Source organism: Lycorma delicatula, chromosome 1, assembly GCF_047948215.1.
Source record: "Lycorma delicatula isolate Av1 chromosome 1, ASM4794821v1, whole genome shotgun sequence".
Classification (NCBI taxonomy): Eukaryota; Metazoa; Arthropoda; class Insecta; order Hemiptera; family Fulgoridae; genus Lycorma; species Lycorma delicatula.
This window is the reverse complement of record NC_134455.1, coordinates 294,052,548-294,074,621: the sequence shown is the minus strand read 5'-3', so window position 1 is coordinate 294,074,621 and position 22,074 is coordinate 294,052,548. Positions and strand designations below refer to the sequence as shown.

The 22,074-nt window shown below is 29.4% G+C and overlaps 1 protein-coding gene across 1 annotated transcript; it reads left to right on the top strand.

Annotated features, from left to right (window-relative positions):
* Positions 1-6,212: 6,212 nt before the first annotated feature.
* LOC142332887 (myogenesis-regulating glycosidase-like) lies at positions 6,213-21,424 on the top strand. The gene is made up of 6 exons (XM_075379581.1): positions 6,213-6,324; positions 11,028-11,183; positions 12,596-13,641; positions 18,195-18,563; positions 19,590-19,746; positions 20,457-21,424. The coding sequence occupies exons 1-6, from the start codon at positions 6,282-6,284 to the stop codon at positions 20,696-20,698; spliced, it is 2,013 nt and encodes a 670-aa protein (XP_075235696.1). The 5' UTR covers positions 6,213-6,281; the 3' UTR covers positions 20,699-21,424.
* Positions 21,425-22,074: the final 650 nt, after the last annotated feature.

The window sequence follows — 22,074 nt, the reverse complement described above, 5'->3', positions numbered from 1 at the left end:
ATACTAACATACTGGCCGATTACTGTTGAACATTAATTCGGGGTGTGCCTGAGGCTATTTATAAAAGAATAGCATCAGCAAAGTAATTCTAACACAGCTAGGGCCATGAAAAATGATAAATTTTACAGATTTTAACTATATTTCCCTTAATTTTTTTTTGAAGCGTTATTGATTTAAAACTAAGGGTGATAGAAAAATTGTATTTACAGATCTGTAATGTAAGCAAAAAAGCAATTCAAGAAATAGTATCAGACTTAGAGTAACAGTAAAAAAATGTTTTTTTGTCCTACAAAAATTCTATCAGTTTTTATCAATTGATGTATATTTAGACATATCCACCCAAATTACCATGTGCTCAAAGAGAATTTGAGTCAAGAGTTTGCTTTCCTCCCTAAGAGGAAGGAAAAGAACACACACACACACACACACACATGTGTATTTTTCCAACCAGTTTTCCAGCTACTGCCGGGTCTGCGTGTTTGTGTGTATGTAGGCAAATGAAGTTACTGCTACCACTTTTCCAGGCCTGACATAGATGCAGATGTAGTACAATGTAAATATAAATGTTCCAGTAAACATGTAGTTTTCAACAGAATTGAGTCGTTACTGCTGAGATGTGTGGTTAATTGAAACCCAACCAGCAAAGAACATCAATATTTAAAGTCTAGCATTCAAATCCATATAAAAGCAACTGCCATTACAAGGACTTGAACCTCATATGTACATATTTATATATTTATATTTAATATAAATATGTATAATTAAATATATGTTTAATATCAAATAAAACTTAAACCGCAAAAACATAGTAAACAGATATGTTAAACTTAAAAAATTAATACCAAGAAACAATTTTTCAGCATTTTGCATCTTCAATTGGTATCTAATACTATAATAATACTAAAATCAATTGTTTTTTAAAAATTAGAATTTAGAAATTGCCGAAGTTATTTCTATTTATAATCTTGAATTCTGTTATGGACAAACAAAAAGAAGATTTATTTAATTAATTAATTTAATTTATGTTTTAAAAACTAATTTAATTTCTGTTTAAAACAAAATTCAAGATTATAAACAGAACAATTTTTGCAATTTCAAAAATCTATTTTTTAAACACAATTGTTATTGGTGTAGTTATAGTATTAGATACGTACTGAAGATGGCGGGATCCCATGAAAATTGATTCTTGGTACTAATTTGGTTAGTTTAACTTATCTGTTTACTGTGTTTTGGTAGTTTAAGTTTCACTTAATATTAAATTTAATTTTGTACAGTCGTAAATATGTTAATGAGTTATTTGAATTTCCAAAAAAAAAAGTTTGATTAATCAGCACATTTTAACTAATCAGTATTCTGTGCTCATTTGACATGGTATGTTACTCTTTTTTTTCTTTCTCTTTTTCCTGTTTAGCCTCCGGTAACTACTGTTTAGATAATACTTCAGAGGATGAATGAGGATATGTATGAGTGTAAATGAAGTGTAGTCTTGTACATTCTCAGTTCAACCATTTCTGACATGTGTGGTTAATTGAAACCCAACCACCAAAGAACACCGGTATCCATGATCTAGTATTCAAATCCGTATAAAATTAACTGGCTATACTAGGCTATACTGGCGATACTTGAATGCTGGAACTCTCAACTTCCAAATCACCTGATTTGGGAAGACGCGTTCACCACTAGACCAACCCGGTGGGTTGGTATGTTATTCTATCTCATGGTATCTACACTGTTATTCATTTGCATTTTTTACAGGTAACTTTTTGGTTTCTCCTCCTCAGTAACAAATCATTGCAGTCTTAAGTTAAATTAAGTTGCAGTGATCCATTAATTCCAATCATATCAACATAATTCCATAAAAACAATAAGTGTTTTTTTACCACCACGACCAAATTCATCATTTTGTCTGCTTCTACCAAATAACTTGTTATTCCAAATAACTATCTATTAAGTGGTTATTTGGTATATTAGTCTTTAAAATGAAAAATGGAAGTTTAATTTTAATGAAGTCATTAGGAATTTAATATAGTAATGTTTTAATTGAGCAATTGAGCAATTAAAATGGATATTTAATCTTATTTGGTAGTATTTTTATAAAAATATCAAGAAAGAATAATTTTTGCCTTTTTTTAATCAGCCATCGCCTTCCTAGATTGCCTGAACACCCCCAATTTTCTGTGGGCCTTCTACCGCCCCCCTCCAGTGCCCACAAGGGGATATTATCGCCTGCTTTGAGAACGAATGGTTTAGATAATATGAACTGTCAAACTGAAATTGAACTTGCAAACTTTCTGATTGTGTGCAACTGTAGTGTAGAAAATCAGCTGCGGATTGTTGATGATAATGATGACTGGGGTAGTAACAGTAATACGACAGGGATAGCAGAGTATAGTCACACTGTTATGGTGAGCAAGAAGTGGATATTGTATATTATTGAAAACACTGAGTTTCAGATTGTCAGTGGTTTAAATATGGAAGTGTTGTGTATGTGAAGAATGCCTTATTTTATTAAAAATAGAATGTGTTAATTATGCAGTGCAGGCAGGTACCTGTATTACTGATCTCTTTCACCTTATATCACACTACAATCAATCATGTAGGCCATTGCTCATAGTCTACATTGCAAACTATACTATTCTTCATGATGTAAAAAAAATAAATAAAAATGATCTCATCTGAGGAACTGATATAATGAATTTAAAAAAAAAAACAAACAAAAAAAACAGTATACATTTCTTCGAAGCCATGTGATAAAAAAATAAACAAATATTTCTGATTGGTAGTAATGACTATATGGATTATTAATTCTAATGGTGACAATACTTGTATAATAGGTGAGGATAAAATCAGCCTAAAATGGTAATTTTTAAGTGGGCACTAAATATGTCTTTCTAGCTTTTCATCTCTTCTAAAATGTTAAACAATATTTAAAAATTTTTCCTTTTGTTTGGGTTAAATTATTCATATATAATGATATTTGATGATGTTTTATGTTTTTAACTACTCAATCAAATAATTTCATCTGTCTTTTCATCATGTACTGCTAGTATTAATGACTTATACATGCACCATAAATTGGAACTACTATGTTGATGGATTTAAAGATTGTTATTTGTATTTATGAGTTTTGGTAAATTTTGAGTGAATAATTAAATTTACTCCACAATTTCTCAAGCCAGTTTATTGTCATTTTCAATTTTAATGTTCACTAACTATTACGTTTTAATTGATAATATTAATTATAATCAACTACATGATTCTTAATTCAATTTATCTGTTGTAATTTGTTATTTTGATGATAAATATATTTTGTTTTGCTATTTATAATATTAATAACTGCAAGGATTAGTTTTCAGTAAATCCCTAATTTCAGGTAATTTTTTTAACTCTCTCTGGATTAAAAGTTGAAAGTCAAACACATATTGATAACTTTTCAATTAAATCATCTAAGATCTCATAAACTGAATTCTAATATAAAACCTTTTTATAGTCCCAATGTAATATTAACAACTAAAAATGTTTTTAGCTTTCAGATGTACTGAAAAATGTGAAATGAATAATGCTGGCAGTATAGGTGTAGAATTTAATAATTTTTTCCATTATTTATATTTTGTTTTTTTCACTGACAAAAAAAAAACCAAAAAAAAAAAAACAAGACTTAAGAATATCTGAGATCAGGGATAATCTCTGATGAAAATCAAGAGTCCGAAAATCTGTTTAATTATACAAAAAATGACAGATAGGTAAAGATTGCTAAAAGTTTATATAATACAATTAAGTGACAAAATGAGAAAACATGATAGCCACTTTGCCCATTGTGACAAATGAAATGGGGATCCGCATTCCTGCCAGTAAGAGTCCAGAAGAAATAAGATTAACAATGTAACAGATTTCTCCAAAACTATTTAAATTTTTTGTTAAGGGTATTAAATTTATCTTGAAAAAAAAACCATCATCCATAGAAAATTACAAATCTACATCCCCTTTTACTTGCTTTTTCTAAAATTATGTAAAAATGAATGTTGAATACATCGGTAAATTATGGTGATAAAATGATATTCTAAACCAGTAGTTCTCAACCTTGGAAACCTGACACCGAGGATTGCATATAAACTGCTGTAAATATGCTTTGGCATTTTTTATTGACATACAGGTAGCATTTCCTTCCTTGTGTTGGAGTTCTGTCCTCTATGAGTTGGAACGCCTCAATGTTCCCGTAGCCCTGCAGGCCGTAGTACGTGACTACTTGTCTGATCGCACGGCTCTGTTTAAGGAGCCGTGCGATCAGTTGTGGAAAAGTCCGTCACCAGGGGTAGCTCGCAAAGTTCCGTTCTCGGTCCCTTGCTGTAGAACCTGGTATTCGACGGATTTTTGGGACTGACATTCCCGGAAGGAGTCACGGCCCAGGCTTTCGCCGATGACTGTCTCCTCTTAGTTCGTGGTAACTCACGACCGCAGCTAGAAGATCGAGCGCAGGCAGCTTTGTCAACCGCAGAGGGCTAGATGAACATTCAAAAGTTAAAGATTTCTGTACCCAAGACGAAGATTATGCTTCTCAAGGGTGCAGACAAATTATCATACAGTCGTAAGCCCCGTATTGTATAAAGGCTGTGTAATCAGCCGAGTTCGAGTTCACAAGTACCTAGATGCTTTGTTTGATGAGAAGTTGATGTTTAGCAACCAGATTAGGCAAGTAGCGGCGGACGCCGTCTCTGTGATGCACAAGCTTAGGAGGATTGCTCGGAAGGATTACGGGCTGTTGGGCCGTCATTTGTACGTGGTGTACCGAGGCGTCTTCGAAAGTATGACTTCTTACGCGGCGTCCGTTTGAAATAATATCTTACGCGGCGCATAGGTTGAAAAGAAATCGAGCACTTATTCAAAATTTAAGAAGTGCCCAGAGCAGAGTCTTAATTGTATGCACTGGTGTTTTTAAAACAACCTCTTACGAGGCTACTACGGTATTGGGAAAGGCTCTCCCAATTTGAAAGTTGGGGCGGCCATGTGGAAATTGCGAATAGGCAGGGAGGCCGAGGTATTTAGGATGCGGTTTCGAGCCGGGCCTGTACCGGAGAGGAACGGTGATCTCAATGCACCGGATATAATTTCGAACAGTTGCCCATCTCCCGGTTCTTCTCCCGGAGATGGTTCCCATCTCCCATGTTTCGGTTCATCCTGGCAGTTGATGAGCTGTGCGGCTGCGGCGAGTTCCAGTCGAACGACTACATGATATTCGACTGCCCAGCTCTTGGGAGGGTCAGAACTCAGGCCACCCTGGAACTTAGAGGTCAAGGGGAAAATTGGCCACACAACCGGCGAGTCAATGTGGCGAGAGCCGCATTGTCGGATCGTGTGGGAGTTCCTTGATGCGGCCTAGGCGTTGCAGCGAATCGCTGTCTTTGACGAAATAAATTTAATTATTGATAGTCATATATGTTTTAATAGTTGACGGGGTGCGCCTACCCATTTTAGTGATATACGACAAGTGGGCGGTGGGACACGCAAGCGAGTGGTGTTTGATACCACGCTTAATCCGCTCACGCTTTTAGGTTAGCTCTAGGAGATAGTTAGAACACTGGTCACTAAACTGTTTCGAGGCTCAGTAGCCGTTTGTGGCACAGACATTCGGTCTTATGTTTCAGGGCGACCGAATGGGGAGGTGGCAGGAGAAATGCCAAGCTAACCAAAAACCTTGGAAACTTGCAGTGCCGGAATATACAGAAGGACTTTTAATGTTAACTGTAAAATCTTAAAAATTTATTTCTGAAAACTGCGTAATGATATAAGGAACTAAAGGCCATATTTGTGCACAATTGTCAACCCTCACTTATTAATAAAATTTTATTAATAAAAATTTAAGATTTGTATAAATGGAAAATATTAACGAAATTAAAAATTTTCCCTATGAGTGATAGTTTATTTTTTTTGTTAATTAATCAAAGTCGAGTGTTACTTCATTAATATGTTTTGAATTATTATGTATTGTGAAATATGTAGGAGAAAGAAGATAAAGTGTAATTAAAACAAAAATTAACTGGTAATCTATTAAAAAGTACAATTTTGTTCGCACGACACTACAATGTTTTTTTCACTGATTTTCCAAACATACTACTTATTAGTTGTCTTTATAGAGTAACAAATAAATGATGATAAAATCTTAAGTATCTCTTAAGTGTACTACTTTAAATTACTATCGTTTAAAATTTGGGTTTAAAAGAAATGTTTATTTTGATTTCAGTTAGTTGCTTCTGTGACTTTCTACGATTTCTTTCCTTCAATCTATGGATTTAAGAATGGCAACTTTAATTAAATTCTTATTAACATGTACGTAGAGTATATTCTTTTCATTAATTAGCTGTTTCTGTGACTTTATATGATTTCTTTCTTTCAATCAATGAATTTGTTAAGAATGAAAACATTAGTTAAATTCTTACTAACAGTTATGTTCAGTATTTGTTTCTTAATTCAAATTATTTATTATAAATTTAATTTGATATTTTAAATCAAACTAATGTAGGTAAATTAGTTATAAAAACTTATTTTGAAAAAAATGAGATTAGATGAGATAAGATTTTGTTTAAAAACAAAGAAATTTTGTGGAATCAAAATCAGTAAAAAAAAAGGTATTAATACTAAACATGCGGTTAATTATTTAAAAAATAATTCTTAAGGGTATTAATCCAATATTAAAAGAGACGTACAATCAAATAAAGACAGTATGTTTTTACTTTGTTTTTAATTACTATGATAAATGGCAACTAAAAAACATCTCTTACAATTTTTTTTTACTGATGTCATTTCGTCTTATACAGTATATCAAAGTTTTTTGTAAATCTATGTGTAAATAAATTTTCCGAAATAATTTTAAATTATGTTTCTTAGTCAGTGCAAATATTTTGAGATAAAAAAAGTTGTACTGTAAGAAGCTGAAATGTGTGTATTTTAATTACATTATACGCGTACGGAAAGTCGCTGTGCAGTATGCTTTAGTTATGTGAGCATTCTGTTCTTTCTGCGTAAGGTAGGTTGCCCTGTCGGCTCGTTGGGCTTTGATTAATAAACTAAGATATCAGTTGTTGAGTTGTAATTGAACGTGCTTCATTTCGTTTACCGGAATTAATAGTTGCGAGAGACATAATGGTTATTTTGTTAAAGGAACGTATTTTACTCGCTGAACACGTATTTCATGAAAGTGGCAAGTATACTGATTTAGTGAAGAACAAGTTTCCATATACTACTGATACACCACATTGAATTTCGAACTCTTATTGAAAACTTTGGGCTATGGGCTTTGTTGAAGTCGCTGATCGATGTGGAAGACCACCTAAACGAGCAGAAGCTACTTGATATTTCGGATTCTATGATTGAAAGACCATCAAAGTCAATGCGTAAATTAGCACAACTCTGATGTGGACATCAAATGACTACCTTATTTGCCTATTAAATTACATATATACATTTTTTGCTGCACTTCATGTAAGCTTATTTCATTTGAAAGTGAGATACGATCCTCCTATTCTTTAATAAAGTTGACAGTTACACAATTGCGTTGTGGTGGATCCGTGATTGAGAACGTGTTGGATCCGTAACCATGCACACGTCGGTTCAAATTGGACATCATATACGAATAATTTTAACTTTTATTTTAATTTAAATATAGTGGTTTATTATTAATATTAACCTGTGTGTAACAATTTATTTAACTAATAACTTGATTTTTTCATATCTTTTTTCAATCAGAAGTTAATTAATCTCTGATTTATTAATATATTAATATCAATATATTTAGATTAAAAAAATCTGATGTGGACACTACATGACTACTTCCTTGTTCGTCTATATTACATATACACATTTCTTTTTTTAATAAAAAGTACTTAAAATTTTATTTCATTAATAACTTCTGATATTTTTTCTTATTGTTATTTAATATATTGATATTTCGTTGAAAAGCTCTCAATGAGGGCTTATTACTGCACTTAAGAAAAAATCTAATATCCAAATTTTTTGGAATTTGGGCTTTTTTTTTGACACTTTTGATTCAGTAGATTGTAATCAAAAAGGGATAGGCACATTTAGATATTACAGCAGTCCTAAATCCAAAATTACAACATTCTACGGCTAATAGTTTTTGTGTTACGCGACATACATTCACGTACATCCTTACAGACGTCACGCCGAAACTAGGCAAAATGGATTCAAGGATGTTCAAAATGGATATTTCCGTTGAAATCAGAAAACCGAAATTTTTAACGATTACAATGCTTCCTTTACTTCAAACAAGAAAGTAAAAATATTTTTAAAAATGATCACACACCACTTTAATGACATTTGTAAAATTTATAATTACATACACACTGTGGTAAAATTTATAATTTCTTTATTTTTAGTCAAGTGAAATTGAGATTGAACTTAATGAAAATTTTATTCATGCATAGTTTTAAGTTTTGGAAATCTAATAGTGTCAAAATGTAATCCGGATAATATCGTTAAACGTTTTGAATGAAAAGATTGGAAAACCTTAAATGTCCTTTCTACAAGTTTTTGTAATTTTTGACTCTTTTAACCTATCAAATTGGAACTTATATTAAGATAATGATTAATCAAACACAGTTGACATCCAGATTAGCTAGAATTGATTTTCATTTCTAGCATAGATCTAGTTCTTTTAAACTATTGTATCATTCATTATATCTTCTTTATTGAAACACTTTTACAACATGCCCAAGGTTATAATACTAAAATAAAAATTAATAACAATTATTTAATAAATCTGTTAAAGGAAGAGCAGAACAAAAAATTTGATACCAAAATCTGTCAGAAAAGACAATCTGGAGGCAGTCGGTGAGTACTTTGAAAGTAGTCCTACACAGGAAAACTATTTTCTGTAAACTCAATCACAGTATTGTATGTATCAATTGCGTTGCTCGACTGTCCTATAATCAAACCATAACGGGTTCTTTGCTGCAATTCTATAACTATGAGTACTATACAGTTAATTGATCATGAATCCATCATAATATTTGAGATTGTATGTCTTTCAGTAAGAATTAGGTCTCAGCCCTATATCTGTGTCTTTTTTCATTTAAAATTTGCAAAGTTATAAATAAATCAGTACTAATATTTTTTTAAAAGTAATAACTTGTACATATCATTTCGTGTTACCTTGAAAAATCTATTTTATGTATTTTTAGTGATAAAAATCGAATTTATTATAGAGCATTGAATACTTGTTTATCTAGTCCTGGCATTGAAAAGTAATTAGTGTAGTTATGAAACTACATATTAACCAAAGCAATTATATTGAAAACTTTTTAACCAAGTAAGTGAACTGTAATAGCACTTATAAATATAAAACAATGCAATGAACTAGAACTTAATGAATTTAAATTAAACGCGAAAAAAGTAGACTTGTTCTTATTGCTTATGACAGAAATATTTAAAGAATAATCTGAAAGGCAGTACATCCAAAGTGAAATCAATTATCCCAGTACTTTAAAATTAAGTAATATTTTAGTTTATTATTAATATAAAATAACTTTTCAAACGATTAAATTATCTACTTAACATCTTACAGTTGTTATGGAATAATCAGGACACAGAATCTTTTAAACTAAAATATTCTTCTGATGATGAATAATTACAGTAGTGGTATAACTGAACTGAACTTGTTGTAATTACTGAAAAGTGATATGTTAAGTAATGTGTATTACTCATAGTTTAGTGAATGATTTAATCTATATTATTATAAAGATACTCACTGATCTGTGAATACTCACAGAATTATAATTCTTGAGCATTTCATAGTTTTGCTGCTACGTAAAGTACTATGTGATCATTTATTAAAATTATTAGAATTACTCTTTTAATAATTTAAATTAAAAAATAAAAATAATAATAATTATTGTTATTATTATGTAATTTGAAATTTTTTTTTACGTAATGTGTTCTAATATTCTATGCAAGTTAAGTAAGAAGTTTTATTTAATTTATTAAATACTAATAAAAAGTTTTCAATCGCAGCTTTTTGAAGCCAATTTAACTGTAGTTGTTTGGTGAAAATTTTATCAGCATCTACTTGCTCAACTTATAAGAATCCAGAAAGACTTCATTAAATCAAAAATAAACAACAAACACACTGTTAAAATGCAAAGAAAACCCGTAGAAAACTGATATATATTTGCAACACAGCTAATCACTTCACACTGAATAAACATGATTGGTTAGATTAAAATGTGAAAATATGTTTAAAATTTTATCTTTAACTTATGTTTAAAATTAATTAGTGTTTTCTATGTCTAATTATAAATACAGTATTCAAAAACATTCATATTTAAATTACTATTAAATATCTCTGTAATTCATTCAAGTACTTTTCAACATTATAAACTAAAATTATATGTAAGAGAATAACAAATCTGCATTGAAAAAAGTGATTTACAACCTTTTTCACGCAAATTTTTATTTTTATAATAATCTTTTTCACTTTTTCCTTAGTTCTTTTTATAAATACTTTATGTACGAATTGCGAAAGAACGTATTTAAAATTAAAACATTATTGTAATGTAGAATTTTATGCATAGATCCATTTTATTAAATAATTTATGAAAAAGGTTTTTTGTGTCCAGATTTTGGTACAACAACATGCAATTAATATGGTATTTGAGCCAAAATATTCCTAATAAAGATCATTAAACTATATTTATGACGGAAGATAGGAAAAATTGTGTTAATTTATTTTTATTGCATTAATTACAATTTTATGGAAGAATTAATCAACAGTTACATGAACTACATCTACTTGAAGCTATACCACTAACTGTTTTCTGAGCAAGCAAGTCGTACACAAAAAAATATTATCATGAACTAGGTCTACCTCAACATTTTTACTGACTAATGAATTTAGTACATCTGTTTGGATAACATTCATAAAAACTGAATGATAATATGTGTCTAAACATTAAAATATATAAATTTTGTAAATAATTTCTTAATTACAAGCTCACTTTTATTACATTATTTTTCAGTTGGTATTCTCTTTCAACGTGGATCTACGAGGGAAATTGAGGACCTTAATGACATCAATATTGAAAGAGGAAGAGGAAGACTGGATTACCAATTTGAAAATTTAAAAATAAAAATTGAAGAAAAAATTGATGTTAAAATAATTTCAAGGAGTGAAGGTATTAAAAAATAAGGTCACATTGTAATACTGTAGAATAACATACTTGTAAATTAATCTGTGATTTGTATAATGAGTTATTCTAAAATATATATATATATTGAACAATAAATATCGCAAATGGAGTTTTAACTGTACATGAATATATAATAGATTGGTTTTTGAAGAACAGAAATTGCAGTGTCTATAATCAGATTTTCTTATTCTGACTGCAGTTTAAGTTCTATGTTGTTTGGAGACTTGGGTATGAGTTAGATTAATAAACCAAATGCTTCTAAGTTCTCTATATCAAAATAGTATAACAATTATGAAGAATATCAAATTAATAGGCAAAATGAAAACTGAAGTGGTTTTATGTTATTTTCTTCACTAAGTTAAATAAATAAACTGTTATGTATTAAATTGCCAAACCCAGTGGAATGCAGATGATATTCAGGCTTATAAATGCAACTTTCACTGTATTCACTATAGAGACTGGTTACAACATGGAACTTCATTATTCTCAGAAAATACAAATTGATTCCTCAGATGTTTTTTTTTCCTTTTAAAACAAATTTGAATGGTAGAAAGTAATTAAATGCAACTTAAAATTTTTCTTATTTATATATCTTAAAACCTTTCTTTTATTAAAAAGTTACTGTCATATTCTATAAGAAATGTCCTAAATAAATAAAAAACAACTTTTATCATTCATCCTATTTTCGACTCTTAGAGCAGTTACTCTTATGCAAGTGAAAATCATTTCTCTTTGGGAGGGTACATTTTGAAGAAAATTAAAAAAAAAACCCTAAAAGAATAAAACCTTTGTAAAAATTAAAACTAATTTTTTAATTAAATATAAAAAATCCTTAATTTTTTTTTTTGTAAAAATCAATTTTAATAAATAAAGAAAAAATCATCATGGGAGAAGTATAGCTGTTAACTGAGAAAATTTTAACGAGCCATTTTCCACTTGAAAGGGGAAAACCTCTAAAAAAATGTTTCTGACAATAATATTACAGTAGTATAGACAATCAAGTATTAGGTCTCATATAGTTTTTACATAATGTGCTCTAAAAGTTTAAATGTTGATTTACTCTTTCTATTCTTATTTTAATCTTGTTGTAATTGCTGATTTACTTTTCCTGTTTTTAACTAAACAAAAGGATGGGTCTCATTTGGTTAAAAACAGAGAAAGTTTTTACATATTCAATGGAAAATTTTAAGCAAAATTTTGTGTAACTGAACAAGTTAGCTGTTTGCTACTGTTGGGCTAACAAATAGCAAGAAAATTTGAACTGTGTCAAAATAATCTATATTTCATCATCAAGATCCAAAATTTTTTTATACAGTCAAACATTACATTATCACTTAGTAGATAAAATCAGTATAATAATATAACACATTGTAATATATAAAAATGTGCTTTTACAGATCATGTAACTAAACTTCAAGGAGAATTAGGAGTTAATTTACCATTAGAAATTGGTGATCCTGATATTGAAATTAATAATGAACATATAAAATTAAACTGGGGATCAAACTTAACATTACAAATTAGTAAAGCAGAGACTGCTCAATGTCATACAGTACTTTGGGAAAGTTATCTTAATTCATCACTTGAAGACTGTTTCCACTATGGTAGAGCAAACTGGTTCGGTGGTCCAGAAATCATTCACCAAGTATGGCCAATTGAAAAAATGGATCTTGAGGAGGTACCATATATTACTCAAATGTTTGGTAACATTGCAAAAGCTGAACCGTATTGGTTGAATTCAAAAGGTGCTTATATATATGTCAGCCCAAGAACACCGCTATTTGTTGACTCAAATAATCACAGAACAGACACCATCTGTTTTATTGCAAATGATGTTGCACCCTACTTAAAACGTGAAAAAAGGGTCTTAGAATATAATCTTTGTGGATTTAATGATCCGAGGGAAGCTCAAGAGCATGCACTTGCCACTTTTATTGGTAAACCATCAGGCTTACCCGATGCTAGAATGATAGAGCATCCAGTCTGGTCGACTTGGGTACATTATAAATTAGATGTAAATGAAACATCTGTCTTGCAGTTTGCTAATGATATTGTGCAGTATGGTTTTAACAACAGCCAGATAGAAATAGATGATAACTGGGAAACATGTTATGGAAGTACAAAATTTAATACGTCAAGATTTCCTGATATGAAAGAATTGAGTAAAAAACTTAAAAATCTTGGATTTAGAATTACAATATGGGTCCATCCATTTGTTAATGAGGATTGCCCAAATTATTTTGACCTAAAAAAGCAAGGGTACTTTGTTGAAAACTCAGCCGGGAGTAGCTCTGCAGTTTGGTGGGATGGTAAAGGAAGCGGTGTTGATTTTACAAAACCTAAAGCTGTTCAATGGTTTGGTGATATGCACTGGAAATTATTGAGAGATAATGGTATTGACGGATTGAAATTTGATGCAGGTGAAACAAGTTGGTTACCTCAAGTAAGTATAATAAAATAATTATAAAAGCTTATTAATAACTGTCAGTAGATTTAAGTAAAATTATGTTATATTATTATGTATTATAATATTATTATATTATACAGTAATTTCTATGAAGAAGTTCACATCTTTGATTGGATGGAATTATTTTATTCATAGAAGAATTTGGCTGACATTTTTCATTTACATGAAAACAATTATACTAATTCAAATATTACAAGATTTTTGGTTGCATACAAACAAAATGACAAACATTTAAAAATAAAATTCCAGTTTTATAGTATAGGGTGTTTATTTCACAATAGAACAAGTATCATTGCTGATACAGTTAGATAATGAAATTTGTAATAAAAACATTGCATCTACTCAAACAGAAATTCATTCATACTTCCACACATTATTTTTTTAATTTTTGTACATAGAATTGCAGAAGTAATCTTCATACACGTAAAAATAAGACTTAAAACATAAAATAACATTAGATTCTAACATTTTTACTATGATAATAAAAATACAATTTAATTATATCACATGTGCGGTAGCTGCCACATAATGCGAGCTTGATGATCAGCCCTCATACTGTAATCATCGCCACTTCAAGCTTGCTGTTACTTAGTGGTGACTGTAAAATTCACAATATAACATTGAGGAACAAAATAATTTTTTTTTTAGCACAAGGAACATCATATGTGATACTAATAGAACGTTTTACACTGAATTCAAATAAATAAATAAATTTTCTTCATCACCACTGTTTATTTTATAATATAGGGATAAACATTCAGTGAAATGTAAGAATTTAATTGCATACAGGGCACTATTCAAGGTACCTAGTACGGGTACTTGTCTGCAACATCCCTCTGTAGCATCTAACTATATTCTACAAAAATTCTTCCGCTCCACTGTTGCTGATACCTATTATCCATGACTGAGATTTGCTGGTGGACCTGTTCCCCATACTTGTCACTGATGACACCAAGATTATCCGGAAAGAAATCCAGATCTGAATCCAGGAAATGAATTTTTATGGACATATTATACCTCATATGTTTGTATGACTGTAATAATTCAACCTCAATATGATGGCAGGTGGGGATTTGTGATCTCATGAAAACTTATCCACAACACTTTTAAATGATCACCTTGCTGATTTTTTTGACTTGACTTAACAGTTCTTTGAATTGTCCATTCTAATCAAATTTCTTATTTAGGGAACCACAAGAATTCCTTCCTTGATTTTAGCATCAGTAACCCAAGGAAAAGTTTTCTTTCAGATTACAAAATCCAGCACCATTTTTATCCATCGCTTTTTTCCATGGTTATACCAAATTTTTTGGAAAACCATGATTTTATGTTAAGTGATGGAATTTATTATATCAGGAAGAAATATGTATAGGAACTATAAAACCAGGAAGGAATGAGCAATATTCAAAGCAAATATCTTGTCCCTACTCTTCCATTCACACAAAAGCAACTAAATTTAGTGTAGCTGAGCTGCAAATCCAATAATTTTAAATCAAAACATATAGTCCAGCAGTACTACATTTACCGGGTTTTTTCTACAATATTTATATAATGTTATATATTTCTTACATGTTAGTTACATAAGCTAACAATATGGAAAGAGAATTTTTTCCATTGTGCAAAAGGACACCCTTTATTGGTGTCTACACTAGTTTTCGATGAATCAAAGAACAGTCTCCATTCTGTAGATTTATGTTAATGATGAAGTACATCCATGAAAGCACAAATATTGTTACACTGCTCTAGATTATTTTCTTCAGAATACATTTCCTGGTGATTATAAAAGAAACATACTTTAGTGTCGGTATACAGAAGAGTGCAGACTTTCACGATAGATCCCTTAAGAAAGAGTTGTTTCTTTGACAAGTTCAAATCCGTTTAATTCACCTTGAGTTATCTGATGAGGTTCAGACGAAGAGGATTCTGCTACAAAAGTAAGTAAGAGTATCATCTTGCTCCTCTTGTCAAACTTCAGAGTTTACCTCATACTCCAATTTATCTTCTGAAGGTAGATGTGTTGGAAGATGTAGTACAGCTAAGTCCTCACCATGAGGCACTGGCCTCATAGTAGATGCTAATTTGGATACTATACTTTGTGTTTACTACTTATTCCTTTTATCTTTGTAGTACAGAAATAACAGCGTGACAAATGATCATATGGATCACACCACAACATTGGTATGGCAAAACTCATATGCTGATTACCCTAGTCCACTCTGTCAGATATTTCAAATAGGTTGAACACCAGATGTAAGGAACCCAGTTCTTATATTAATCCCCAACTTTACAGCGAAAATAGAGTTCATAAAATCTTTTTACTAGTGTAGTGAACTTTGTCATGTCAAGTCCTTAAACACATAGCAGACGTTACCCACTTCCTCGGCATATTTATTCACTAATAGAACACTGTTGAGACAGCAAACATTTAAACAATACTGGCATAGTAATTGTATGACTCAGAAAATTGCTCTGTTCTGGCATATCAGATCTTACAGTAAATGAATTATCATGCATATACACTACTGCCTTCGTTACGTGTTATGTTTGTACCCCATACACTGTTAGAAATCTTAGAATTTTTTCTTTGTAGAATTTTTTCATGTACGGATAGATATTCTCAAAAAATACATAGAGAATTCTGCAAAAGCAATATTTCAAAAATATTATAAAAAATTATGGGTGATGGAAAAATTGTGATTGCATTTTTGAATTCACCATAAAAAGTTACTTAAGGAACACAATAAAACTTTCATGTGACAAAAACTGTGTTTACAGGTGTTATTCTATGGTGTGTTTAAAATGAACATGTGTAAATATATCAGTAAACATGTTGTCAGGAAAGACTCAGGTCGATCATTCCTGAGACATGTGGACACCATCCATTGTATAAACGCCGATATCCGTAGTTTAGCATTCAAATCCATAAAACAGCAACTGAATTACAAGAATTAGAAACCTTAGAACTCTTGACTTCGAAAATCAGTTGATTTTGTGATGACGAGTTACCATATGACTAACCTGGTTGGTAATATGTATATATACAATAAGTTTTGTAAAAATCAATGGTAGTAACACTTTAAAAAATGTATCGTAATAACATTTTAAAAAGTTCTCTATTTTTAAAACATGATGACAGATATAAAAATTCATCCTATTTCTACAACATATATATCCTATCAATTATTGTTTTCCCTGTTACAAATCATAAAATTATTCTTCACATTAATGTAATTGAAAATCGCTCTAAGAAAAAACTTTAAATAACTTCATTATTTACGTAGCAGTACTATTTATTTGATGACAGTGCTTAAAAATGATTTGTAAACTAGCACGAGAAAATGTCATTGGAATTTAAAGAATTTTTTCTTTGATCACATGTCTTCAAATAGTTGCCTCCTTACAAAAGTCACAGGCAGGTAGATTTTGTGATCTTGGTAGCTATTTTCATTTTTGCAAAAAAAAAACCAGAATTCATCTTGGGAATAGTAATATGCAGAATAATTAACATTATACATTATTTGGGAACATCCCTCTTTGTGGAGATTTTTTAATGTGAAATGAATAACTGTTCATATTTAGTTATTGTAGTTGTTAATACATTTGAAAACTGAAGTTTTCTTTTTCAGCTCAGTATTTTGTTTACATGTCACAAAAAAAGGTGGATATTTTTTGTGATTTGTTTTGGTGTTGATGCAAGATTTCAGTCAAATATATCAGTGAATAAAATACCTACAGCCAATTAAAGATATAAATCTTTTTGTGACACTTACAAAATTAACTTTTTATTACTGAACTCTGAACAGACATGAGTAATTCATTCATAGAATAAATCATATATATTTTTATTATCTTAGAAATTTTATTTTTTGTTATCTTAGGTCACAGTAAAATTGCAGCCTAAATAACGTTTTATTTACCTTATTTTGTTTATTTTGAGTATTTAGATTTATAAAGGAAATGCTAAGTATATAGCTAGCAAATGTCAATTGAGACATGTTTGATCACTCAATAGGCTGTGCATTTTTTATCTGGTGGAGATAGAAAATATTTTCTACTTACTAATTGTTGAGAGTGTTAAGAATGCATTATACTAATAATCAGTATAATTATATTACAATACTTCTATCTTAAATTTAAAAATTATAAGAAAAACTGTGCAGTTTGTACCTTGTGAAACTGAGTACTTGTTGCCTGTTGTTCACAGTTTCATTAAATGACGTGTATTATGTTAAAAAAGCATACTTCAAGAGACAGAGGTTTATAAAACTAATTTGTTATAGAAATCCAGAGCTAGGAGGTGTCCAATTACAGAGGTTTTACTATATTATGGATATTTGGTCTTAAGTAATAAAAACTAAATAATCGTTTTTATTTTCAAATTTTAGTAACTTTCCCCTACTGAATCCATCCATGTAAAGGTATGGATAGGTTGTTTATCAGTTCAATTATTTAATTTATGTTCTTATTTTCAATTTGTAATTTTAATTTCATAGATGCTTTATTATACTAATTATTATTATTTATTGCAGATTCCAGTTTTAAACTGCTCTGTGTATGATCATCCAAAAGCTTACACAGCAGCATATGTTGATACAGTATCACAATTCGGTCCCTTAACAGAATTAAGAGTGACACATCGCACTCAACAATATCCTGTGTTTGTACGCATGATTGATAAGGACAGTAAATGGACTTTAAACAATGGATTACCAACAATTATAACTACAATGCTAGTTATGAACATCCAAGGATACCCTTGGGTGTTACCAGACATGGTTGGTGGTAATGCTTATGGTGCTGATGTTGTTGACAAAGAGATGTTCATTCGTTGGCTGCAAGCAAATACATTTATGCCTTGTATCCAATTTTCTGTTGCACCATGGGATTTTGACTATGAGGTTGGTTTGGTATAAATTAATTTTTTAATTACTAATAGATTATTTTTTATGAAATAGATGATAATATAAAAATTGTTTGTAAACAAATATTTAACTAGATCTAAATGAATTTACTTTTAATCATTTCAAATTTTCGAACAGAGTGGGCAGGAAATATAATATCACATAAAAGTTATCTAATTATTCTCACTTTGACTTTATATTCTAACTTTTTTTTTACTTTGAAAAAAAAGGAGGAGGTTTTCATTTTTATATTTGTCATGATTATATAAGTCTTATTCATAACCTCTTGAAACATCAAGAAAATTACTGGAAAACTTACAGTCCAAAAAATATTACATATTTCCACATTCCAAACATTCTTAGCTCACACTTAATAATAGTTGTTTAACATTGCTTATTGGCATTCCTTTACTTTATATTTATTATAGTGTATCACCTTTTGTTTTTCTCCTGAAAATATAGGGAGCATTTTTTCTAGGCCTATATGTAATTCAAATAAAAAACAAAAAAAATATTAAGAATAAAATGATCTTAAAAGTCTACCCTGAAAAATACACTGAAAAACAGCATATGTGTTATCTTTCTTTTAACTTTGTAAAGTTAGAGAAAAATGAAGGGTTGATAAGTTGTTGGTAGTTTTTGTTTTTAATTTGATACTGATTTTAAAAATATAATATTATATTTTGAAAATATAATTTTTAAATTTTAGTTTTTAAAAGTTGGTTCTATTATTTTTTTAAATTTGATTTTATTAACTATAAACTTAATTATTATTAAAAACAAGTAGGCAGTAAATAAATTCATTCTAAACAAATTAATTGTTTATTTATTGAATTTTATGAATTCAAAACTGTCTGTAATGAATAACTTTCCCTTTGCATGAGCAGCTTTTTAACTCATTTAAGTAATATGTAACTTTATTAAGTAATAAGTTAGGTACTGCATAAGTAATAACAAAGTGCCATCAATAAATATTTTTATTAGGCTACAAATTGTGTCAATAAAAAATATTTTCTTTTTCAGACAATTGCAATCAGTAAGAAATTTACAGAACTTCATTATAAGTATTCCAGTAAAATAATTCAGTTAATGAAGAATACTGTACAAACAGGAGCACCACTAAATCCACCAATATGGTGGGTTGATCCAAGCAATCCTATTGCACATAACATTTATTCAGGTATAGTAACTACTTAATTATAAATTCACAAAATGCATTTTTAATTACGTTTGTAAGTTATTAAACATAAACATAGGTGACCTCATTATGTCAATGTAACTTTTTATTATGTTTCTATAATAAGATTTATAAAATTATTTATTAAGTTTATGAGAGTAAGGTACAAACCTGGATGATTATGCAACTTTGTCTTTATCATAAACTTATTTCATGCTAATAGAGCATCATGCTATAAGGAGAAACCCAGTATTTCATTTTTCCTCTGGTTTAAAAGAAATATTAAAACTATTATTGAATTTAAAAGTTCTTCAAATGTGGCACATCCGAATAAGATGTGGTAATTACATCTGGTATCATTAAATACCTGTGTCTAATGATAGATAATAAAATAATTGTTTAATTACCTAATATTATTTATCTAGTTATACAAGATGAAAATAATTATTATTATGATTAAAGTAATTATTATTCTTATTTTAGTTAAGTAATTATAATTTAGAATATTATAATAGTTCTTACGTTGTTAAGAAGTATGTGTATCTGAATACATATGAGTAGATTATTTCGTGTACAGATGTATATAGAGTTAATGTGCACATGCTTTTTTAAGATTTCCAGGTGCAACAGTATCTGTGCATTAATTTAAATTAATAAGCACTCTAATATTAAACATTAAAATTAAACTAATATTAACATGATATTTCTTGCAGAGTTTTTACTGGGGGAGGATATTCTTGTTGCACCAATACTGGAAAAAGGTACAACTAGAAGAGACATTTATTTGCCTAAAGGTTACTGGAGAGATGAAAATAATCCAAACAAAATATACAAAGGAAGAAGCTGGCTTACAGATTATTACGCTGATTTATCAACACTTCCATACTTCACTAGAGTAAAACACAGCACTGGAAATTATTTCAATGATGAACACAGTGTCAATACTAGTATTTGATTATGTTTCAAAAATTATTTCTGAAATATAATTTTTCCCATTTTATATTTGTTATATCAATTGAAATAAACTAAAAATATGCTCTTTGCTCCAGTACATACAAAGTGGCCAGTTCCCTAAATCAGTAAATGCTAAAGTAACTGCAATGATATTTTTTGAATTCATTATCATGAAACATTAATATAAGCTAGAGCACAATTTTAAAGCATACGAGGTGATTTCATTGATGTGACTGATGAACTGTAATTAAAATTAAAAAAAGGACTATATCGAAACTACTCACTCCTTAAATCTGTTAAAATACGCTTATAGAACATTTCCTAAAATATTTATTCAACTGCAAGTGGTTTTCCAGATCAAGCAAATTGATTGTTATATGTCAATGGTGTTTCTTTTCTGGAAGTAAATTTCGAAAAATCTAATTAAATTAATTATTTATTTTATTACGCTTTAAATATTTTTTTAATAACAGTATTTGTAATATTTTTACGTTTTTATATCACATTTCTTAACAAATGAGTTTATACAAGGACATAAGTATAGTTAAGCCAAGATGTAGGATATTTTTAATACTTCTCCTTAATGATTAATTAACACTGTATCCTGAAGTCATCATTTATCTTTAAATACAAATGATGTCATGTAAATGATAAAATAGTAGTACATAATTATGTAACAATGATAATCATATAATTTTGAAACTAATCAGTGATTAAATTGTAAACATTTTTAAAGAAATAAACTTACAAATGAAAAAACTTTTTTATTTTTCTGTTGTTATACTTTTATTACTTCTCCTTTGCGTTAATTTTTTTCTCTTGTTTTTTTTGACTTCTCATCCTTTTTCAGTTTAAAGTTAAAACTACATTTCACATTCCCTTCCAAGATAATTTTTTTAGATTTTGGAGTTATTTTAGTGCAGTTAAATATTATATAATATAACAAATATATCTGAATTTAATAATTTTTTGTTTGAAAACCTCATTAGATTGATTTGCAAGTAAAAGATATGTCATTATTGTAGTCATAACCTAAACATGAGTACAACAAATAATCATCTAGGTCAAAATTACCTTTCGATGTTGAATTAAGTGAAATGATTAATGTACATGAGGACAGTGTAAAATGATTATACTGGTAAACATAATTTTTGTTTCCTAACATGGGATACATGATTTTGATCTGTTTTTGATGCTGAAAACGATTATAAGTTCAGAATCTATCTATCACCCACTATTTTTTGAAAAAAAGTTAAATTTTAATTAAAGGGGTTTTTCATTTTTCAACGTATAGTTAGCATTTTAAGCTCCTATGTTGTATTTTGTTAGCTCATTTTTAATTGATTAACTTTGTTAACATTATTTGTAAGCTATAAA

Bases quoted from the DNA above. Each gene is read 5' to 3' on its own strand.
- LOC142332887 (XM_075379581.1), top strand. From the start codon at position 6,282: ATGGATTTAAGAATGGCAACTTTAATTAAATTCTTATTAACAT. The intron at 6,325-11,027 runs GTACGTAGAGTA...ATTATTTTTCAG, and splicing joins AATTAAATTCTTATTAACAT to TTGGTATTCTCTTTCAACGT. The intron at 19,747-20,456 runs GTATAGTAACTA...TATTTCTTGCAG, and splicing joins TGCACATAACATTTATTCAG to AGTTTTTACTGGGGGAGGAT.